Here is a 20841-nt window from a genome sequence, read left to right on the forward strand (position 1 = left end):
CTGATCAAAGCTTCCTCGGTTTCTGGATATGATGCTTCCCTAACAAAACTGCCAGCACAATCTTGATTACCTACAGTTGTTCCCCAATTTCATGAGGAGTCATACTGTGGAGGTGCCCAAGCTGTAAGATTTTGCCTTCTATTTCCAGTTTTCTGTGGAACCCACACCCAACAAAGTTTCCATGCCTGTGAATCACAGGAAGGGACACAACAGCCACAGAACTGGCCTCTTTTTCTTCCAAGCCCACATATTCCTCCTCTACCCACAGAAAGGCAAGATCAATACCATCATACTGGAAACTTTCATCATACTTTGCAACAGTCTCTTTTGTACCTGACCATCCTGGTAGACAGCGACAGTAACCCGTGGTAGGATGACAACCATCTGCATGGCTGCAGTCACAGCGTTCAGCACAATCCATGCCATATGTGCCATCCTGTGGCCAGGAAAAAAAAATAAAAATAAAATAAATAAAAATAAAAATAAGAAAGAGATGATGAGAACTGAGAGTTAGAGGAGAACAAGTTCTGGTCAGTCCTGCCTCAGAAAGAAACCTCAGATCTCTCCTAAGTCTGTAATCAGCTTACTTAATATAAAACTCTTCTGGCTTTTGGAAAAGTTTAATGTTGTACATTTTCATTTTTTCATCCAAGAGGAGAAGAGAAAGAATTAATTAAATTATCTTGACAAATCACAGACTAAGGGGTCTGGAAACTGTGATTCAGAAAACAGTAGCCTGTGTTATCACTGGTAGTAATGAAGGCTCTATTGTACTGTCCTTCTAACTTGCCTTACAGCTGAGTCCCTACTCTGGGGCACAGGCATCTTAAATGGGAAAGTAGTTCAGTTTCCTTCCTGTCTCAGACCCTGACACCTCCATATTTGCCAAAAAAATAATGCAATGTAAAGCCATAATTTCTAAAAGAGAGGAGCAAAACGTTGCATTAAAGCACATGTTCAGAGTGAAGTTTATTGCATGAACAATGCAAACTATATGACTTTCATTTAATTAACAATCTTTTCTTCTGCACATGACTGCACTTTCAGTCATGTTAAAAAGAGAAGTTCTTTGACTATGACACGGAACAGAAAATAAAACTACATTTTGGCTGTGGAGCATTTTTGAACCCACAAAGAAAGTTGTCAAGAGATTAATGTCACAAGCTGAATATCCTTCTCGGTGTGTTCAGCTGTGCCAAAAGAACATTGCCAATTGTCATGGCAATATATTAATGACTGAATATATGAATTTGACTTTCTACTTCTTCAGTAGAAGGTGGCAAATACTTCTAGGCAATAAATCCATACAAAATCACTCTAAGAAAACGAAAAGAGCAAAATCTTTGCAATAAACAATGAAGAAAGATCCAAGGAAAAACACAATATAATTTCAGGTAATACTTCCCAGACTATCCACACCAAAAGAAAAAAAAAAAAAAAAAAAAAAGGAAGAAAAAAAAAAACATGTTAGGTTTAACCAATAATTTACATTCAAGACTACAAATTGGTCACAGTCACATTAAAAACTGGACCGGTATCAAAATTCATCTGCTGTTCTTTGATGTTCGTGCCTACATTTCAGTAAAGTTACACAGGATTTAGCTATTCAATCCCCAGTCTTTCAAGTCTCAAGTAGAAAAAAATCAAATATTAATTGAGAATAAGTAGTGTTTTGCCCATCTCAATAACCCATTTTTATAGAGAGAAAAATAAAAGATTAAGAAAGGCAATTCCTATGCATTTAATCAGATTTGGAGAGAAAGAATGAAAGAAAACTCTCAAATATATTGTTGAAAAGAGGTAATTCTAGTCTGCTATGTATGTTTTCCAAACTTCAGTCAAATCTTGATTAACAATCTGAGCAATGATATTGATTTTCTAAACTTAATGAAACATAAAGAAATACATCAATTTAAATAAACCGTCTGCATTTCTATTTATTCTCCCACTCTGGAATTTTGAGGTAGAATATGCACTACAGTGTGTGAATGTTTATGGACATTATTTGATGCAGAGAGAAAAACAGAGAAAAAGAGAGAGACTAAGACACTGAGTATGGGAATGCTGAGTTATTTGAGACAGAAATTATTTTGAGCATTATTTTGCTATATTTGGAACAGTGGAACAAATGGCATAAAACAATACCTATTTTTTAAATAATTTTCTTTTGGAAGTTAATGAGCTTGGGTAATCTTCAAAATTGGACACTAAGTGATAAAGCAGCTTTAGAAACAAAAAAAATAGTCTTCTGATGGAGATGCATTTGTTGGAAACATTGCATAAACACACACCGTAGACATTCTAATCAGCTTTCCAGAATATTTCAGAATTTGTTTGCCACTTAACTTACGATATCAGAATCAGCATATGCTGTACCACAACAGTTCAATAGATCAATTTTTTATTCAAAACAAAGATGTCTCTTCCAGTTATATACTGTAGTTCGGGTACTTTTATCATGGTACTGCTAAGCAGAGCTAATGAAAAATGACAGAAGCTTGAATATGACATAGGTGGAGAATTTACATGGTTCATGTAAATTCAAAGGACAGGAAAAGGAGAGCAGAGGGAACTTTAAAACAAACAAACAAAACAACAACAACAAAACTAAAGTTTGTTTAAAATCTCCCAGAAAATTGAACCCTGCCAATGGAAAATATAGAATCTGGAAAGCCACATTTATCCACAGAAAATTTCTTTTTGTTTGTTTGTTTATGTAATGTACTTAGAACAATTGGATAGTAAAACAAATTGCTTTTGCATTTTCCAATTTTTTTATATTTTAAAATTAAATATTTTTATGGCTTCTTTCAGCTACAGATTGCAATGTGGAACAAAACTGATTAGAAACTTGTCTTTGTCTGCACCGTGATTTCTAATTGTGCTGTTCTCAAAGTCTAGGAGATGATGGAAGTCCGAGTCCTGATACAAAGGTAAGATCTGTCATGGGATTGGGTGAAAAGTGTGCTTTCTCATGTCTGGTTGAGAAGGTAGGAAAGTTTATCACAGACATAAGATAATTTAATTAAAATTATGTTGTTAGATGTGGAATATATTTTTGCTACATTTTTCTCTTATCATTTTTCCTAGAAATAGTTTAACAGAAGCAGTTTGGATGGCATATGATGCTGAAAAAGAATAAAAATTTGGTGCTGAGTGTTTCCACAAATTCTACAGGAGCTTGGGAAAAGTTGCATGTTAAACATTCCAGTATGAAAGCAGAAGAAATGTTCATCTGTGTATCCTTATTGTACGTATTCATTTTTTGGGTGGCTATCTATTCTGTTTGCTTTAGTGTGCTCCATGGTAGAAGATTTTTTGGTGTGTGTTTCTAATCTTGAACCCACTAAAATATGGGCTGTCAGATCTCCTTAGCATTTACACCTATGAAGTCAGGAGAATCACAGGAGTATCCCCTTGCCCAGCATTCCACAGTGCAATACTGAGCAAAATTATTAAACTACCTGGCAAGGGAGTTCGCACTTTTGTCCTCTCCAGCCTGGGGCACAGGTACAGGTTCCATCCAGAGCATTGCAAGCCCCTCCATTAAGACACTGGCAAGTCAAGTTACAGCCAAGTCCCCAGGTACCACTGGGACAATTGATTGAGCAGTCTACACCATGCCAACCTGCCAAGAATAAGAATTAAAGTGACAAATTAATCAGGTTTCCCTCCATTCCTCACTAAGGACATGTTTCCTCCATGTCCCATTTGGAATCTTTGAGATGCACAGTACCAGTAACATTAACTACAGGACAGTATTAGCTGTTTCAGCTGATTTGTCCGGATTTGAGTAAAGGAGCTGAAGGGCACCTTGTAACATCTGTGCACAGCACATACTATGCAGATGGGTGCCAACATGTGAGAGCTATTGATGGGAGATCTGAAATGAAAACACAGACACCTTGAAATTTTGCTGAAAAGCACCAAACTATTTGAAAGTTTTAAAGGATGGCCTGAAAAATTCAGGAATATTTTCCCTACACTTAAGCTGCTGCTTTCATAATTCTTCCACCATTATTCAATAGACAGTTCTGCAGCACAGTTGGAACAGAAATCTTAAGACTCTTTCCAACCCCCTGCCTCCTTTCCCTGATAACACCTTCCTGCCTTCTCCCCCCCCCCCACCCAAAACAAAAAAAAGGAGAAAAAAACATTATAGAGAAAGCATAACAGCAAAGTAAAGTGTAGGTTGGGTTTCTTCAAGGATGCATAGAAGACATTTTAGATGATTTCTATATTTCTCTCCAAATACAAAATAGATTGCAATGGAAAGTGTTTCTAAAATGCAGCATTCACCACTGATTATGCCTGATAGCAACGATTCACAGACTGTGCTCTGGATAGACAGAAATGTAAATTGGTTTTCAAAAATGTGATCATCTATTGGATATAACAGAAACTGAGTGAGCCAGTCATATGTTATCATCAGCAATGACACAGGCCAAGTTGCTAATTTTGCACCTTGTTTACACTAAGTGAAGGGAAAAATAATTCTGCTCTGAGCCTAATCAATAGACTATGCAAAACACATGTATTGAAATAAAGCTGCCTCGTGCCCTAGATTGGTAACTTCATAGTTTAGGGGTCATTTCAGGAAAATGTTATACTATAGTAGATAGAAAATTGCAATATTTTCTCTAAGTGTCTTTCAAGTTTTTTGAAGTTTCCTTCTACACTTCCAAAAAGAGCTTCCCATATCATAAGCCCTATTAAAAGTGGCAATCCCATGAGAAATAACATCAGGTTTGGAATCTTTCTAAGGCAGACAGATTATATTTTCCAGCCACATGCTGACCCACCCACACTAACCTGTTCTGCTCAGAGCTAGAGCTGCCTCATTCCTAGCATAATGCCTGAACAGCAATGTGACTATTCATTCAAAAAGCAGAGGCAGGGTTTTCTTAAAGACGGAGTGAACTGGGAAAGATCTGTAGTCATATGCAACATACAAAAACTGGAAGGTATTCTTACTTCACTGAAATCAATGGGATTTTCATCACTGGCTCAGTGGTGTCATACCAACCTCCAGAACGCTGGGCATTTGAGATATTCCGTATGTGGGAAATATCTCTAATTATTAGGAACAACATGGAAAGATACATTATGTTATTGCTTTTGGCTTTGATCCAACAACATCTTTTACATGACAAGTGTTGGGTTTCAGTTTAATAAATCTATTTCACCATTTGCTGTGCTTTTTCAGTGCAGTATGACTAAAATGCACAAGAAGATGGGATGATTAGTGGCTCAGGTAGTTTCTCTCCTCACAATGCAGCTACTAGGCAGACATGCCTCAGAGTCAAATCTGCTCCATTGTCTCTGGACAGAAAACAGAAGAACAGAAGCTGGAAACTCTACATATTCACTGCAGGGCTGTTTTAATTGTAACGATCCCCAGCAAAATTTGGGGTTGGAACTAATTGACCTTTAAGGTCCCTTCCAACCTGAGCCATCCTATGAAAATTAGCAGCCATTTGTCTACATCTCCTCTAACATTTCTTCTCCACTCTCAACCTTTCTGCCATAGGATTTGTTTGGGAGCATTTAACAACCTTCCCCCTCTCTTCTAAGCTGTTCAGCATCACAGCTAAGAGATGCTTGCCTTTAAATCCTTCCTCACTGCAGAAACAAAACAAAAAAAGCAACAGGCTATCAGCATGTATTTCAAGAGGGGATCTTTAAGTGGAGTTTAGAATTATATTTCTGGTTAAACAGGAACTCCATGTAGATCTGTAGATCTTAGTATGTGAAAAGATCTCTGCAAAATGTGCCTGAGGGTGTCACGTATCCTTGTTCCTGCCAAAAGCATATGCTGCTCGGAGATGTAGAGGCAGGCAGGCACATATAGTTTCTGGAGGTAGTACGCTGACCATCAAAATTACGGTTGGGAGGAGAGCTGTTCAGCAGAGGGGCTGAAAGGCCTGAATCCACTCACAGTAGTGCTGGTAGATGCAGAAAGTTTTGGAGGCAGGGAGCAGAAGACAGCACTGTTGATGGTGTCCTGAAGTTAGTAAGGGGATTAGACAAATATTTGTCAGAGAACTGCTGAGAAAAACAGTATTCAAGATGAAAAACTTGCTGGAAGGTATCCACGTCAGTGCTGAAATGGCAGGAAAGAAGACTGTGCCTCCATGGCACTGAGATGGGTGAGGACAGCAGATAGAAGTGGTATTCATTCAGATGGAGCGGAAATGGGGCTAAGTGTTTTGGCTAGGTAGGCTGATGACACATAAATTGCACACCAGTAAGTCATTCTAGCAGCTCATAGTCCTGCCATGAGAGACAAATGGCAGCCTATCTCTGAGTAAATAAACAGTAGTAATTCACCAAGCTACGGTATCCATACATTTCAGAATGAACACAAAGTACATGTACTTCTCCCTGTGCAGATGTCCTCCCATTTTTCACCTCCCAGTTCAGCAGAAGCATTTATTATTGAATATATGGCCTTCTAGGGTGTCTTCTATTAATCAGATGTCCTGCCTCCTCTCTACTTCAAACACTCAACTTGATTTAATGATTATAGAAAGTTAATCTGAAGACATACTTACCTGCTTTGCAGGTACAAGAACCATCTACTGGTGAACAGATGGCTTCGTTTTTACAGTTGCACACAGAAGAACAGTTCACTCCATATGTCCCCGGAAGACAAGGAGTACCACAATCAGCACCCTGGATTATACAAGAAACAGAGTCTAAAAAACCTTCCAGGAAGATCAGGCAATACAATTGTGTCTTTAACAAGTGACCTAGAAATAGGATTGACTGATTGTGATCACTGACTCAAGTGCTACAACAGTCAGAAAACATACAACTCGTGACTGTTCTAGGTTGTCACTAAGTTATTCTAAATTTAGCAAAAGGGAGTCCTTTGTTCTGGGCTCTTTGTGGCTTCTAGGTCTACATGAAACCACTAGTTTTCTATTAGTTGCCATGAGAGCTCATCACACATAGTGAACAGCACATGGTGAGATCAATGCATAGTATTTTCAGTAATAAGGAAGCCTTTTGCAAAACCAAAACACACTAACATAGTAGTTTAATAGAAAATAATATGGCTTATAAGATATTTTTAATTAATTTGGTTGAACTATTATTCCTAGAAGAACAGTCATACTGTAAAATGTTTTCTGTGTTAAACTATAAGCATCCAATGCACAGACAACAGCAAATGTGTAAAAGCTACCAAATCCCAAACTAAAAACAAATGTCTTTGTCTACAGTTTCTCTGAATGGAGCATGAGGAGTTAATGCAGTAGGATAATGACTGAAAACTATAACTCCGTTTTTACACCTTGGGAGTACCTCCTCATTAGTACCAATGTCTTATAAAGCAATGAACTTTTCTTTGTTTCATTTCAGTACTGAGAGCTAATCACAAATTTTGCCTTTCCAGGGCCGTATCCTGTAACACAGCCAGTGGTACCCAAACACCCTTCTCTCTCCTTTCCTGTGGTAGAGACAGGGCACTCTGGCATCTTGAACAATTTCACACTTAACTAAAGGCGGAGGAGTTGAAAATGGACTGTGAAAGTGAAATGTATTTACCTTAAATCCAGGGGCACAGGTGCATTTTCCAGTCACACTGTCACAGTCAGCACCATTTTGGCAGCTGCAAATCTGCTGACAAGACTCACCATAGAACCCCGGGGAACATGTCTCATTGCAGTAGAGTCCAGACCAGCCAGGCTTGCAGGAGCATTCCCCAGACATAGGGTGACAGCTGCCAGGAGGGGATGAAAGGATAAGTAATTCAGAGCTAAACATGACACCAATATTTTTTTCCAGAGAACAAAATGCTGTTATAGATAGGTTGCATAAAGGATCTTGCATTCTATGCATAGAGACGGTTTTCCTCCCCAACCACAGAACAGAGGGGATATATAAACGCATGCTAACTAAGATAAGAAAAAGCAGCATTATACAACAGATAGACGTTTTGGAAGAACATGGAAAGAAAAATAGATCATTTTTCTGTGGCTTCTGAAAACAAGCTTCTGTCTTAAAACATAGGTTTTACTACAAAATGCGTAACAATAGTTACAAACGTTAATGTGATGAAAGCATTAAATTCCCCAAAATGTATCACTAGGTTTCCATTGTAGGCAAAATGGGATCCTTTTCATAACTCCACCCATATTCATCAATGTTTTGTCTGAGAAATATGACGCTTTACAAAAATCATATCACAACATCCAATGCTAAAATAGTAACATAACACCTAATCAATAGCAAGCACGCTATTTTTTTGATAAACCTTTGGTTGAAAAGAGGACAACTAGCAACTTCAGATACACCATCAGACCTGTGACCTTCTGGAGAGTATCTCCCCTGTGTTGGCCATACCTGGTAGGAGACCAGCTGTCCCTACCTGGAACAGCAGTTCCATTGAAGGGCCAGTCAGACAGCTGTTGCCTCATGACAAATGGACATCATCAGCTGTGCTAAGATGTATGTGCTGGAAAAGTGGACACAATGGGGTGCTCTGTAGCGCTCTGGCAGACAAAGCACTTGCTTAATTCTCACCAAAGGAAAGCCTTAATATCCAAATCCAATATATTTACAATGGGAAGACTGTTTAAAGATATTTGTCTCCACTGATTGAAGTTGCTTTAAGTGTGCTGGAAAAAAATGTGCCTTCGTCCAGACACATTAAATGATCCATGACAAGAGCCTGATTCTGCAAGACTTGCTGACATGTTCTGTGGGGGTGTGTATTTTTCTAACCATCTGAAAGTTTGAAAAAACACCTACTACACTTTTAGGTGATATAAGTAATAATAATGTTCTTTGGAAAAGTTGCATCACAACAAGGAAAAGCAGTATTAGTCGCAACTGTTCATGGTCTCAAGGTGTATTATTTCAAACCAGGAATTTCCTGTTGACAAATGCAACCACCGGATAATGTAGTGATGATCACAGAAAGCATGAATTATAAAGGTGTGGGATGATATTACGCCTACATAATTAATATGTCTCCATATTATTGCCCACACTATAGAACTCCAAGAATTTGAGGATTATGAAGAAATTAAAATCTATTTTTAAAAGTATTAAGCTAGTTTGCATGAAGTGAGAGGAAAAGTCTTTTCAACTAAATGATACATGCAGAATTGGTTCAAAACTCATGGGATTCAAAGCCAACAGTACTGGTTATGTATTCAGTTATAAGCGTACTTACTGTGGAACTGAAACAGAACTACTCTCATACAAAACAAATGCGAGATTATGAAAGCACATGATACAGCAGGAGAATCAGATTTGTACCCTAGTCATAACTCCTTCTTGTAGGCACCCAAGTGGCATTTTGGATACGATTCACCTGTTTCTTACCAGAAGAGGAATACAGGGACAGGAATATGGAAAGATGGTTCAATCCATAACTGAATAGTCATTAGAGTATGAATTAGAATATATTTAAATTGTAAAATTAGTAGTACTGTCATTTTAAGACATAAATCCCAGCATTATTTGTTGTTGGCTTTTTTCCCTTCAGGAGAAGGGGAGACTACACGCATGAGCAAGCATTGGGTATGAAGCAGACAGAGGCATTGATATTCTGTGCCCCCCAGTGAGTGTTACTAAGGCATACTTGCACATATATTGATTGACACCAAAATTAGTATTCCGTAATTTGTAATTAGATGTAGGAAGCTGGAGCACTTCTGAAGCTTTTTGATGGGTTCTCATGCAGTTAGTTTAATTGGCAATAAGATTTATATGTTAAAATAGGGAAATAAAGAGACATTGAAAGATGCTGCCAGTACATTTGCTCTTATTCCTGGTCTTTTGTTCACACTTTCTGGAAATGCAACCTTATTTTGTACACAGACAAAAAATATTTGTGGATAGTTGATAATGTATATTAGGAAGACTTAGATGAACTTCATCATTTCCTAATGATTTATGCAGATTCTAAACTGCTACAATAACCTGATACACTGAAATTCTGTATCAATTTATGCAGTACAAAATTTCCATGAAAAGTTCTACATGTATGTACAAGCCCATCAGAAAAACGCAAAATTACAAGATGCCTGAATCTTGATTTTAACAACACCCGCAGACTATCTGGGTTAAGCATGCATTACATCGTAAAATTTCCTTCAACTGTTATGTTTCTCAGAAAAGGCATAAGACAACAGAAATTCCATTAGGGCTCATGTCAAGAATAAACCCTAATTCCAGCCTGAATGGTAGGAAATTATTGGTGATCCAGAATGACCCCAGATGATACTACCTACAGGTGTGAACCAATAGTGAAAGATCACCAGAAAGAGCTTAACAGAAGAGATCAAATTTAGCTTGGAGATCAAGCTGAAAGCAGTATGCATTCGGTAACACAGGTGTAATAATAAATCCTTTGTAAAGATTCTAAATAAATACGCAACTACAATCTGATAGCTTTAAAATTTTAAATCTCTTTAAATATTTGAAACAATCATTAGGTGTTACTTGAGCAAAGCCATGATGAAACCCAGCCTAGCCGTGTTTTAGCCTAGAATGCTTCTGTAAAAAATTAAGTAGTAATGTTGACAAAAGCAGATCAAGAAGTCTTTTCCTGCAAACTAGATTATCATAATGACAAGTTTTAATAAGCCCCACATGCAGTGGGTGTGGGTGGCAGGCACACTTTGGTCTGCTCATACCATCTCACAGCACTGCTCCTATCAAAGAAGAGTGTTTTATGTGGTCATAGTCTCAACCAGCTAGCTCTCACTCTCGTTTTATTTTTGACTACCTAGTGAAAAGGTGAAAAACCAACAATGTCACCTAGTCAGAAAGAACGGAGGGAGGTCTGTGTCTGATTTGAGCTCTAGCTCAAATCCCTTCATCCACGTGACAAGATGTAACAGAGAAGAACCATTTGTAAAAAAATCACTTGACACAAGAGGGTTGTTATCTTCTGCTGTCCTCTGGGCACCTCCAAAAGAACAAAATCTCTGAAGTACATCTATATCTAACCCTTTATGGAATGCTTCTCTGCTGATATAGCCAAGAACAATGATGGGCATGCCTCTCATTCCCAGGAGCAGCTATAAACCAACAGCAGCAGTGAAATCCTGGTAGCTTATCCTACCCAAAATGTAAATTGACTCAGGTTTAAAAACAAACAAGTCTGATGGGCAAAGCTGTTCTGATGAAATTTCCTCAATCAATGTACAGGAATAGAAATACATATTTTTGAATTATATCATGTATTTGTCCCTTTAAGTTTTTGAAGAAAATACCATACATTCTTGTATGGTTCAACTTACCTACATGTATCTTACAACAATTTTTTATATTTATTTTTTTCTGCTAAGCATTTTTTTAATTTTAGTTCATTTTCTAAGAATTTTCTTATGCAAAAACGTAAGCAATAACCTGGGGTTTAAGGCTGACCAACAGCTCCTCTTTCAGAGCATCTAAACCAGTGGTCTTACCCAAATGAAAGGTTCCTAGAAGTCCCATCAGAATACTAGACATACAGACACACAAAGTTTATTCAAAAAAGGTAATATACCACCTTTTAAGTAACCTGGAATTGTTCATTGTTATGCTGCTAAATGGTTAATGCCATGAAGATCCTTTGGCTACTACCAGCCTCAATATTACTTGCGGTAAGCAAGTAAGGGATGAGGCTATTCCCTGATGTGTTTAGCAAGATGTCTCCTGGATGACTGATATTTAGTCACAGATGAACAGAGCCAGGCACAACTGGTGTCCTAAAAGATTCTCAGAAGTGTAAAGGAACATGTCTGCAAGGAAGCTTTCTCTTCTATTCTGTTCCTAAGATACCCTTTGATTTTTCTTATTCAGTGGTCTTAATTGTGTCATGACCTTAGGGGATGAAACGTATATGAAAAATACTCTTGTAAAGTCATGAAAATTTTTGTTTTCCACACTTTTATTATGCCTTTGCAAATGTGCTCCCAAATCTAAAGTGCTGTTTTCATTTGTCATATGTAGGTAAAAATGTTCAAAAAAGGACCAACCAACTATATCCTAGAGTTTACATGTGAACACTTGTGATCTGATTTGACCACAAGCTGTCTTGCAGCAGTATAAACGAAGAAACAGCTGTTGAACATGAATAAGAAGTAATCCCTGTAATATCAGAAATACTATATATGTAATGCATTCCTGTCAAACAAAGCTTCTACAACAGCCTACAGACAAATTTGCAGGAACACAGCTAACCATAATTCATAACACAATAGTATTTAGTCTGCTACCATAATTTGAGAGCTGGACAGATCAGCATTATAGTTCCATTTATTCTTGAATGCATTGCCCAGGGAATAAATGGCATGATTTTATGTTGAAAACTCAGTTGTTTTGATTTTTTTTTTTTTTCAAAAGGCTTTTCAAGTAAATGGGATAAACAGAAGTGCAAGCACACAACTGTGAAAGAGTATGAATGGAAAGTAAATTCATTTTTCTGTCACATGGTTTGCCAGCAAAAGATATGTTGAACAACTCAGGCAATCCACAAAGTAATTTTTCACAGAGGCCTAGCAGGTATTTCCACATAAGTGCTTGAGTGTTTTAACATCACTTTTAAATTTTGACTAAAGGTTTTTGTTTCATCTGTGAGGAAAATTGCATCTTGTATACAAAGTACAGCACCATTCTGTGCAACAGTTAATGATTTCCTTACAGTATGCTCACAAAAGTTATATAAGGTACTATGATTATTAATAAAGTCATGTATATAAACACATGCACAACAACCAAAGTGTTTCATCAAAACAATTGTGTTTTGTTATAAGAAAAGAATTGTTCTATAAATATGTTGCTTTGCTTCTACTGACATTCCACCTTCACAGCTGAAAGATTGTCTCTGAATAGCTATTCGATAGATTTTCATAACAGTACGTTCAAACAGTATGGAATCCACGAAGACATACAAAACTCAAAAATAGGATTCATTATCCCTGAATGAGGAGAGATGTTAGAAGGTAAGCCAACTGGAAAACTATCATTTGATTTCTAGGGATCAGATTTTAAGCTGTTTCTAGAAAAAAAATGTTTAAGTGAAACAAACAAACAAAATGTTTCTGAAATCTAGATTTACAATTGCTAAGACTTCGGAAATTTTTATTAAAAGAACCTACTCCAATTCTTATATACATATAGAGGGGGAGCAGAGGAGAAAGAGAAATGGATTCTCTTCTTATGCCATATCTCTTAATGTGATATCTCCATTGATTTCAATTCAGTTACTTCTCATTTACATATGGCTTCATATAGTGAACAATATAAAGATTTATCCATGTGGTAAATATAGACAAAGGTCATGCTTTGCCTTATTTCATGGATCATTGATTGAATATGGAGGTTAATATTAAGATCAACTATAGTTGCAAGCACCAACATTCAGAAGGTCTGGGTTGGTGTTTTCTTTCTTGACATGGTTAGAAAATACTAAGCATTCTCAGAAATCTTCAGCTCCTTCTGTTTGCATGAAAGTACATCAGCAAACATTTCTACATCAGATTTTTTTTTTTTCCAGATTTTTTCTGCATTGGACATAGAAATCAGAATATAGAGAACACACTAAAAGGTGTAAAGCCTACCTCCAGGTATTAGGCAAGTGGCAGGGACACTTTTTGTCACATTTGAGACCATAAACTCCTTCAGGGCAAAGCCTTGTTTCACAGCGCTCTCCGGTATATCCTGGTTCACAGAGACAAGCACCACTAATATGGTAGCATTTCCCACCATTCATACACTGGCAGGTCTCGGCACACCGTACTCCGTAAGTCCCCACCGGACACTCATCTTGGCATCTGTGAGAAAAACAAACAAAAATTAGGTTTACTTCCTATAAACTATAGTTTTGGGGGATTTAAGGGAGATAGGGTTTATGAGGAATTTCTAATACAGGTCTAAAATTCCTCATAAGTAGAGCAGATATTTATATAACTTTATATTTAAAAGTGTCTGTCTCTTTGACTTCCTTTGCTGCTGAGTAAGAAGACTTTAAAACATGGCTTCTGCAGATTTCTCTGGAAAAGTTCTCCCTTCTCTCCAATAAAGGAGACAACATGCATATGCAGACCACTGCATTTCTCATTCAAGAAACAGAACAAAAATGAATCCTCTTAAATTAGACCTTAGGTATGAAATGGAATAAATTGTCAAGTATTTTGTTTCAAAAGTTGTCTACCTGTAACTTTTGTTTTTCCTTTTTAAGAGTTCTGGTTTCCCCACTTGGTAATACTGTGAACAGCCAGCTGACATCTGTGCCCCCGCACTCAGGCTCAGAGGTTCCCTGGCAACTGCTATCAGCTGACTCCAAAGAGAGTATTTTCTAATTATGTTTGCAAACATGTGAAGTTTCCAGAATACCTTTATTTTCATAATTTTACATTAAACTTCTTTTTTTTTTTAGTTGCTTGTGTCCTTCAAAATTGATAGAATGACCTAGAAAATCTTTATTTTCTCAAATACTTTCTTTCATCTGACTTTACTTTTTTCAAACATATGAACGTAAAACTGGGTTTAACCAAATGGAAGAGTAGTAATAATTTTTGTTGCTCCTTAAGCAGAATGTTTCCTAATAACGACAGTTCTTCACCAAACCTTTCTCTTTCCTTCACAGAGCTTTCAGAAGACAGATGTTTAAGCTAAGTTGTATTCCTTTAATGTTTTACATATTAAATAAATTTAACTTAATTATCAGACTGTATGTTTAGATGTTCAGCCTGACTACTAAAAGACAATTTCCAATACCCCACTTCTATAACTTGCAAATCAATTACTAATGAGTTTCAAAGGTTCTTTTGGTTTCAAAAGTTCATAAAGTTCATTTGGTGATTTTAAGAGACACGATGCAAGTTTATTTTTTTCAGTTTTAACTGTAAATAGTTCTACAGCATAACTAAAGTTTCCAGCAATAAGTACACTTAAAATATTTTATATGTGCACCAGGGTAGACCTCTCAGCTAAACATGTTCATGCCTCAGGGTCAGGGATGACAACATTTCATAGCTTACATGACATAGAAAATCCCCATATTAATCAATATAAACATCCTATAAGCTATGAATTATGTTTACCAGTCCACAGAAACAAAAACAATAAAACAGTTAAATATCAAAGCTCCAGATCAGAACATGATGACACTGAAAGTCTGAGGTCTGCTGTCAACTTAGCACGGAATATCACACACATAACATCTTCTGCAATTTGGATGCCTGTAAATTATATCAAGTTACAGATTATTTGATAATATGGCACACTGTTAATGCTTTTATCAGATTATAACCTGCTCATTTCCCCAGTCTTATAAAAGAATCTCCATGCTGGTCTCTTTCCATTTTTCTTATGCATTTTTAAATGGCATTTTTTTATTATTATTATTATTTTCTTTTATGGTTGATGGTTTATTTCAGGAGAATTTCAGACTAGTATGATACAAGACACTGCAACATGTAACAAGTTACCAAAGCCCTCTGACTGAGGTACAATAGGAAGATGTGTTCATTTCACACTTCTGCAATATTTGCCTCAAACTGATATAAATACCTTGAAACTTACAGAAAACACTATCTCTGCTCTGAGTGGAGCCAGCAATAAGATCCCTTGTACTTTAGAGCTGGAGCATTACACTGAAGTAGACAGCCCTGTCTAAATTTTTCTTAATGTAGTTATACAAATAAAGGTGAGAATGAAATCTCTCCAAATGACAATCAATGACCCCAGGCAAATTAGACCAGGCAAAATTTAACCTTCCTATTTCTTTCTAATTTCATCTTCGTCAGCTTCAAAAAGTTCTAGTTTAAGTTGTATTCCCTCGTGTTAATATGTCCTAGGAGTCCTCTGTCTCTTGCTGTTAGACCAAGTTCCAGGAGTCACTAACACACTGAAATCTCAGACAAACACCACTAAGTTACAAACAAAAGTGAAAAATTGCTTAGCACCATTAAATATTGTCCTTTTTGATGCTGGTATGTCCATGCAGCCAATGCCCACACAATTCTTTTAATACTTCCATCCCTTGCCAATCCATTGACGTGAAATAAGAAGCAGCTGTCTACAACCTTGCTTCTGACCCATTCCTGCCCTTAGAGTATCTTGAAAAACAAAACAATTTCAATTACAGCCTGTTTTGCAGGAAAGAGGGAGCTCAGACTTGCAAAATGAACCAAAATACTGCAACCTGTAAGGCATTTCTGATTACTGTGATTCTGTAAATTACAAGACATAAAATTTAACTGCTTTAAGAAACATCAGAATGTGGTATGTGGATTCACACATCGGCACTCATTTGATTTCCCTACTGAAATGTGTTTCTTTAAATGCATCTGCCACCTTCTGCACCGTTTCTTCACAGAAGCAAATTTAATTTTGGCAAGCTCTGGACCAATTGTGTCTCTTTTTCATGATTTTGTTTTCCCTTATGCCTGGCATAGCTCTCCCCATGTCTTGTGAACAGTTGCGTGGGAAGTGCATATGGTTATAATACCTACTATTGTTGGCAGAGATCCCCTGGACTGACCCCAGTGATTAAGCTACTGCTGACTTCAGTAAATGAGTTGTGTGCTGTTTAAAATATATGCAGGAAAGCACTTCTTTTATACCTTTTTCCTGCTTTCACAAATGATGTCTCACTATGTTTTCTTTTCTCTGACATGTACTAAAGATTTTTAACAGCAAAGTCAGAATATAACAAAGTTTCAGTACTTCGAATGGAATACTTTATGAGATAACTCTCCAGCGTGCTCATTTTGAAGAGGAACTGGATGAGCTTTCCATCCTACTAGCACTGCCAAACATCTGCACAAAACCAAGAGCTTCCCACCTTACCCCACAGCCCAAACTGCATTCTTCTACACAGCACTCAAATGAAGACACACAGAATACTGGCAGCTCATGTGACACAGCAGAAAAATCCTGAAACTGAGCAAATCTTCACAGAAGAGTAATCACATAGGCTTTTTTAAATTGTGACCCAGCGTCAGGTAAGCAACATGGCAAACATTTCACAAAACTCTTAATCATATCATGGGCATTCTCATTCATCTTTCTAACAGCTTCTTAATTTTCTCTGTTGTAGCAGACCCCTTGCACTTTCAGCAGTCTCACAAAAACAAATTTTTACTCACCGTTCTCCTGTGTAACCTGGGCTGCAATGGCATTGACCTGTTGCCGAGTCACAGGTCCCTCCATTATGGCACTGACACTCCTGGGAACAGTTTTTCCCATAACGACCCTCAGGACAAGGCTGACCACAGACCATGCCCTGTGTATGCAGAAAAAAAACACATTAGGTTTGGAATTGCAGGTCAGATGGACAGTGAAGAAAGGTTTGTAATGAAGGAAGATCAAGATCGTGTCACTCATCTAGTGCTGATCTTGGAAATGCCAGGCTCCTCTCCAGCTTTAAACAGAGTACGCTTCAGCACTGTAGGAACAATCTTCTAGGATTTCCATTTGGCAGGCCAAAGCTCAGGGAAAACACTATCTCTAAGCAACAGTGAAAACACTCAGACACTTAAGACTAATTGATGTCAATCTCTTCCCAATTTCTTTATCAGGAGTAGTATATGTCAAGACATTCAGAAATGCTGTTCAATGAATAGTGGCTTACAAATATGTGATTGCTGTAATGCCCCAATTATACTACTTTATGATCTTTTTTTTTTTTTTTTCCTGACAAAAGGAAAAGCTCTTTAATTTCATTGAAGGCAATATATATTAAAAGCTTAGGTAGGATTTCTGCTTCTTTTCCACAGGTTTTGGATTTCTGCACTGCTAATTACATCATTGGAATTAACTGCACCTATGTAGTCATAGGAGTATCTGACCTTAAGACTTTTAAGATGCTAATTCAAGAGAAGCAGATTTACAAGCATCTCAGACAAAACATAGACAGGAATTTTAGCAAACATAAGATACTACAGAGATTATACCTGGGTTCTTTATGCCATCATTACACAAAAAGCAAAAATTATTGTGTTTCACAAAATTGAAAAATCTAAAGCTAACAACAAGTTATGCTTAAATAACTACAAAGGAAAATTAGCCAATGAGATACATAACAAACGAGTAATGTATTAGTTAAGACACACACTGGTATAAAATTTCCATCACTTCTTCATAGGCTATATTGTTTTTCATTAGCTGCATTGAGGTAACTGAGAATGTAAAGAATTTATGGAAATATTTGTATTGTGTGATCAGTAATTTCTGTTCTATCATGAAGTGGAGTAGAAAGTAAAAATTACCATAATCCAAGCTAGTGAGACAGCAAGCAGTGCAATTCAAACACACAAAGAGACATCATCCATTTTCAGAAAAGTTATCTCGTTAGTGAAAAACTCACCCTCACCTCAAAAATCCTCATATACCGTGAGATAATTAGAAGAACAATAAATGTGTTTTTTTACCCACCATGTAAATGTACATTAAAAAAATATATTAATAAATACAATCAATAAATTGCAACTGTATTTTAAGAAAATAGTTGGGCTTTTCTTACTTCCAACTTTTTGGTCACTTTCCAACTCCATTTTTTTCCAACTTGGAATTGGCATGGCAGCCTTGCGGTAAGGGAGCCTACAGGCAAGTGAGGAATTTCATTTGTAGCTTAGAGGTCAATTCTTCTTTCCCTATCCACTGACAAAAGGGTAGGAAGTCTAAATATAATGTCCAAGATCTGATGTTCTATTTCTGTCACCACCATTTAACCATTTAACATGGTACTTTGGTGTTTTCTTGGAAATGTATGCATACCATACACTTGAGAACAAATAGAAAATCCACCACAACTAATTAATAAATTAAAAAAAAAAAAACCTCTCTCTAGGGAGATATATAGGGAGGTTATAATCTCCCTAAAGCACCAAATTATATCTAGAAATGAGCACCTTCTAGACCAAATTTAAAGGATATTGTCTCTTCATAGTGTGATTCATGTCCTTCACATTCCAGAAACTTACATGGTTAAAAAGGCAGCACAGAACTGGAGGACCTTCAGTAACAGATGGTTTTGCAAGTATTTTATTCTAGTCCCTTATGCTAAAATACACTTCTTATTACTCCTGGCTACAGGGAGACTGTGTTTGCTATACTAATTGGCTATCCATTCCTGATACTGCCTGAAATCTACAAATAAGGAAGTTTTATGGGGTTGTGTTGATTTCAGAAAGTGTTTTTACCATCCATCCCGACGGGCAGGCACACTCCCCGGTCACGTGGTGACAGATGCCTCCATTCTGGCAGGGGCACCTCTCCTCACACTGCGGCCCGTGCTTCCCAGGGGGACAGAGATCCTCACAGCTGGAGAGTTGGTGCACAACAGACAAGTGTTACTTCAGCACGCGCCCCAGCCTCCAGCCACCTCTTCATTTTTAATGCTATTGTTAACTTTTCTGGCCAAAAGTATGCAACAGAAAGCAGTCCAAGATAAAGACAAGCAAACTGAATATTCTATAGCATCCATGAAAACAAACCCAAAACCAAACAAACAAAACAACTGTGGAACAGACATAACAATCTAGGAATTACTTCTTCATAAAGATGTTTTTTTCTGCAGTGGTTGGTGTTCATTCACTTCTGCTGACAAAGCTCAATATATATTCTGCTAGGCTAAAACCAAATCACTGTTTCAAAGCAGTTTTCCAAAGTTGTAGCCAAACAATCCTCATGGTTGTCATAAAGAAGCTCCTGCTGCTACTTTTTGTGGCTTTTACTTAGCATAGGACTTGGGGATGCACTGAAATACATTTTGCACAGCGGCCTTTCAGCCAGCTCTGCTTCTCTGTGTTACACAGCAGAACGAACAACAACTCAGTGGCAGAATTTACTACAGACTTTATTTCTCTTTTTAGCCCCATTTAAATCCTTAACCTCCCCCCAGGATATAATATTCCCTCTGCTTACAAGGCACCAGTGTATCCAGGAGGACACCTGCACTCTCCAGTCACATGGTCACAGGTGGCCCCGTTTTGACACTGGCATTTTTGATGGCAGTCATTTCCATACGTCCCTTGGTCACAGCGCTCCTCGCAGCGCCAGCCTTTGAACCCCGAAGAACAGTGGCAGGCTCCCGTGATGGGGTTGCATAAGGCTCCGTTTTTGCACTGGCAACGGCTGCTGCAGTGAGGTCCCCAGTGGTCAGGGTCACATGCTGAAAGGCAGAAGGAACAATTTATAGCCCTTTTGTAATAGCTTGTTGTAGAGCACTGAAGATACTGTGAGTCAACCATAAAAATAAAAATAAAAAAATAAGGAAAAAAATAGAAATGGTTATGTGGTGCTTCCTCAGCTCCTTAACAGAAATGAGCTACTTGGTGTTAAAACATCTGGATGTTACAGTTTTGGTTATCCAACACGTCATCACAGTCACTCAAGTGTACCTTTTCTCATCTGCCCCATGCAGCCCATTAAGCAAACCAGTTAGGATATTTCAGCATCAAAAGAAAAAACACATTGTTTAGGAAGAAATTTTTCTTAAGTGAGAAACATGGGAATTCTGTAAATAGCCGGAAGATTAAGGTCACCCAGAGTTCAACAGGAATGTGCTAATCACATGGTCAAATGACCTGGTTTTATTTTTATGTTCTGTTGATAACAGCAATGCAACAGAAAAGCCTCAATTGCAGCTACTGGAAGTCTGGGCTCTCCCCTTGGTGACTGGCAAGCATTGTTCTCCACATCTTCTCCTGGGGCAAAAAAGCCCGGCAGAGAACAGGCACGCTTTCCGAGAGTAAGACGACGTAATTCAAGACACATCCTCAGGGTAGGAATTATCAAGCTATGGGAGCTGTTCACTTAGGCTACACAAATAAAAGGGGATTAAGGTCTTCTAAAGAATCTTTTCCTTAAGATTTTTTTTTTCCCCAG

At 37.5% G+C, this 20841-nt stretch overlaps 1 protein-coding gene across 1 annotated transcript in view; it reads right to left on the bottom strand.

Annotated features, from left to right (window-relative positions):
- MEGF10 (multiple EGF like domains 10) overlaps nt 1–20841 on the bottom strand; it is a 104778-nt gene that overhangs the window by 30206 nt on the left and 53731 nt on the right. Inside the window, exons 7-14 of the mRNA XM_035310084.1 lie at nt 19879–20125; nt 19155–19275; nt 17100–17236; nt 13566–13778; nt 7552–7726; nt 6555–6675; nt 3465–3628; nt 334–436 (exon numbers count right to left, since the gene is read on the bottom strand). Of these exons, the coding sequence (XP_035165975.1) occupies nt 334–436; nt 3465–3628; nt 6555–6675; nt 7552–7726; nt 13566–13778; nt 17100–17236; nt 19155–19275; nt 19879–20125 (1281 nt within the window). The remainder of the gene's footprint in view (nt 1–333; nt 437–3464; nt 3629–6554; nt 6676–7551; nt 7727–13565; nt 13779–17099; nt 17237–19154; nt 19276–19878; nt 20126–20841) is intronic.

Source organism: Oxyura jamaicensis, chromosome Z, assembly GCF_011077185.1.
Source record: "Oxyura jamaicensis isolate SHBP4307 breed ruddy duck chromosome Z, BPBGC_Ojam_1.0, whole genome shotgun sequence".
Lineage (NCBI taxonomy): Eukaryota > Metazoa > Chordata > Aves > Anseriformes > Anatidae > Oxyura > Oxyura jamaicensis.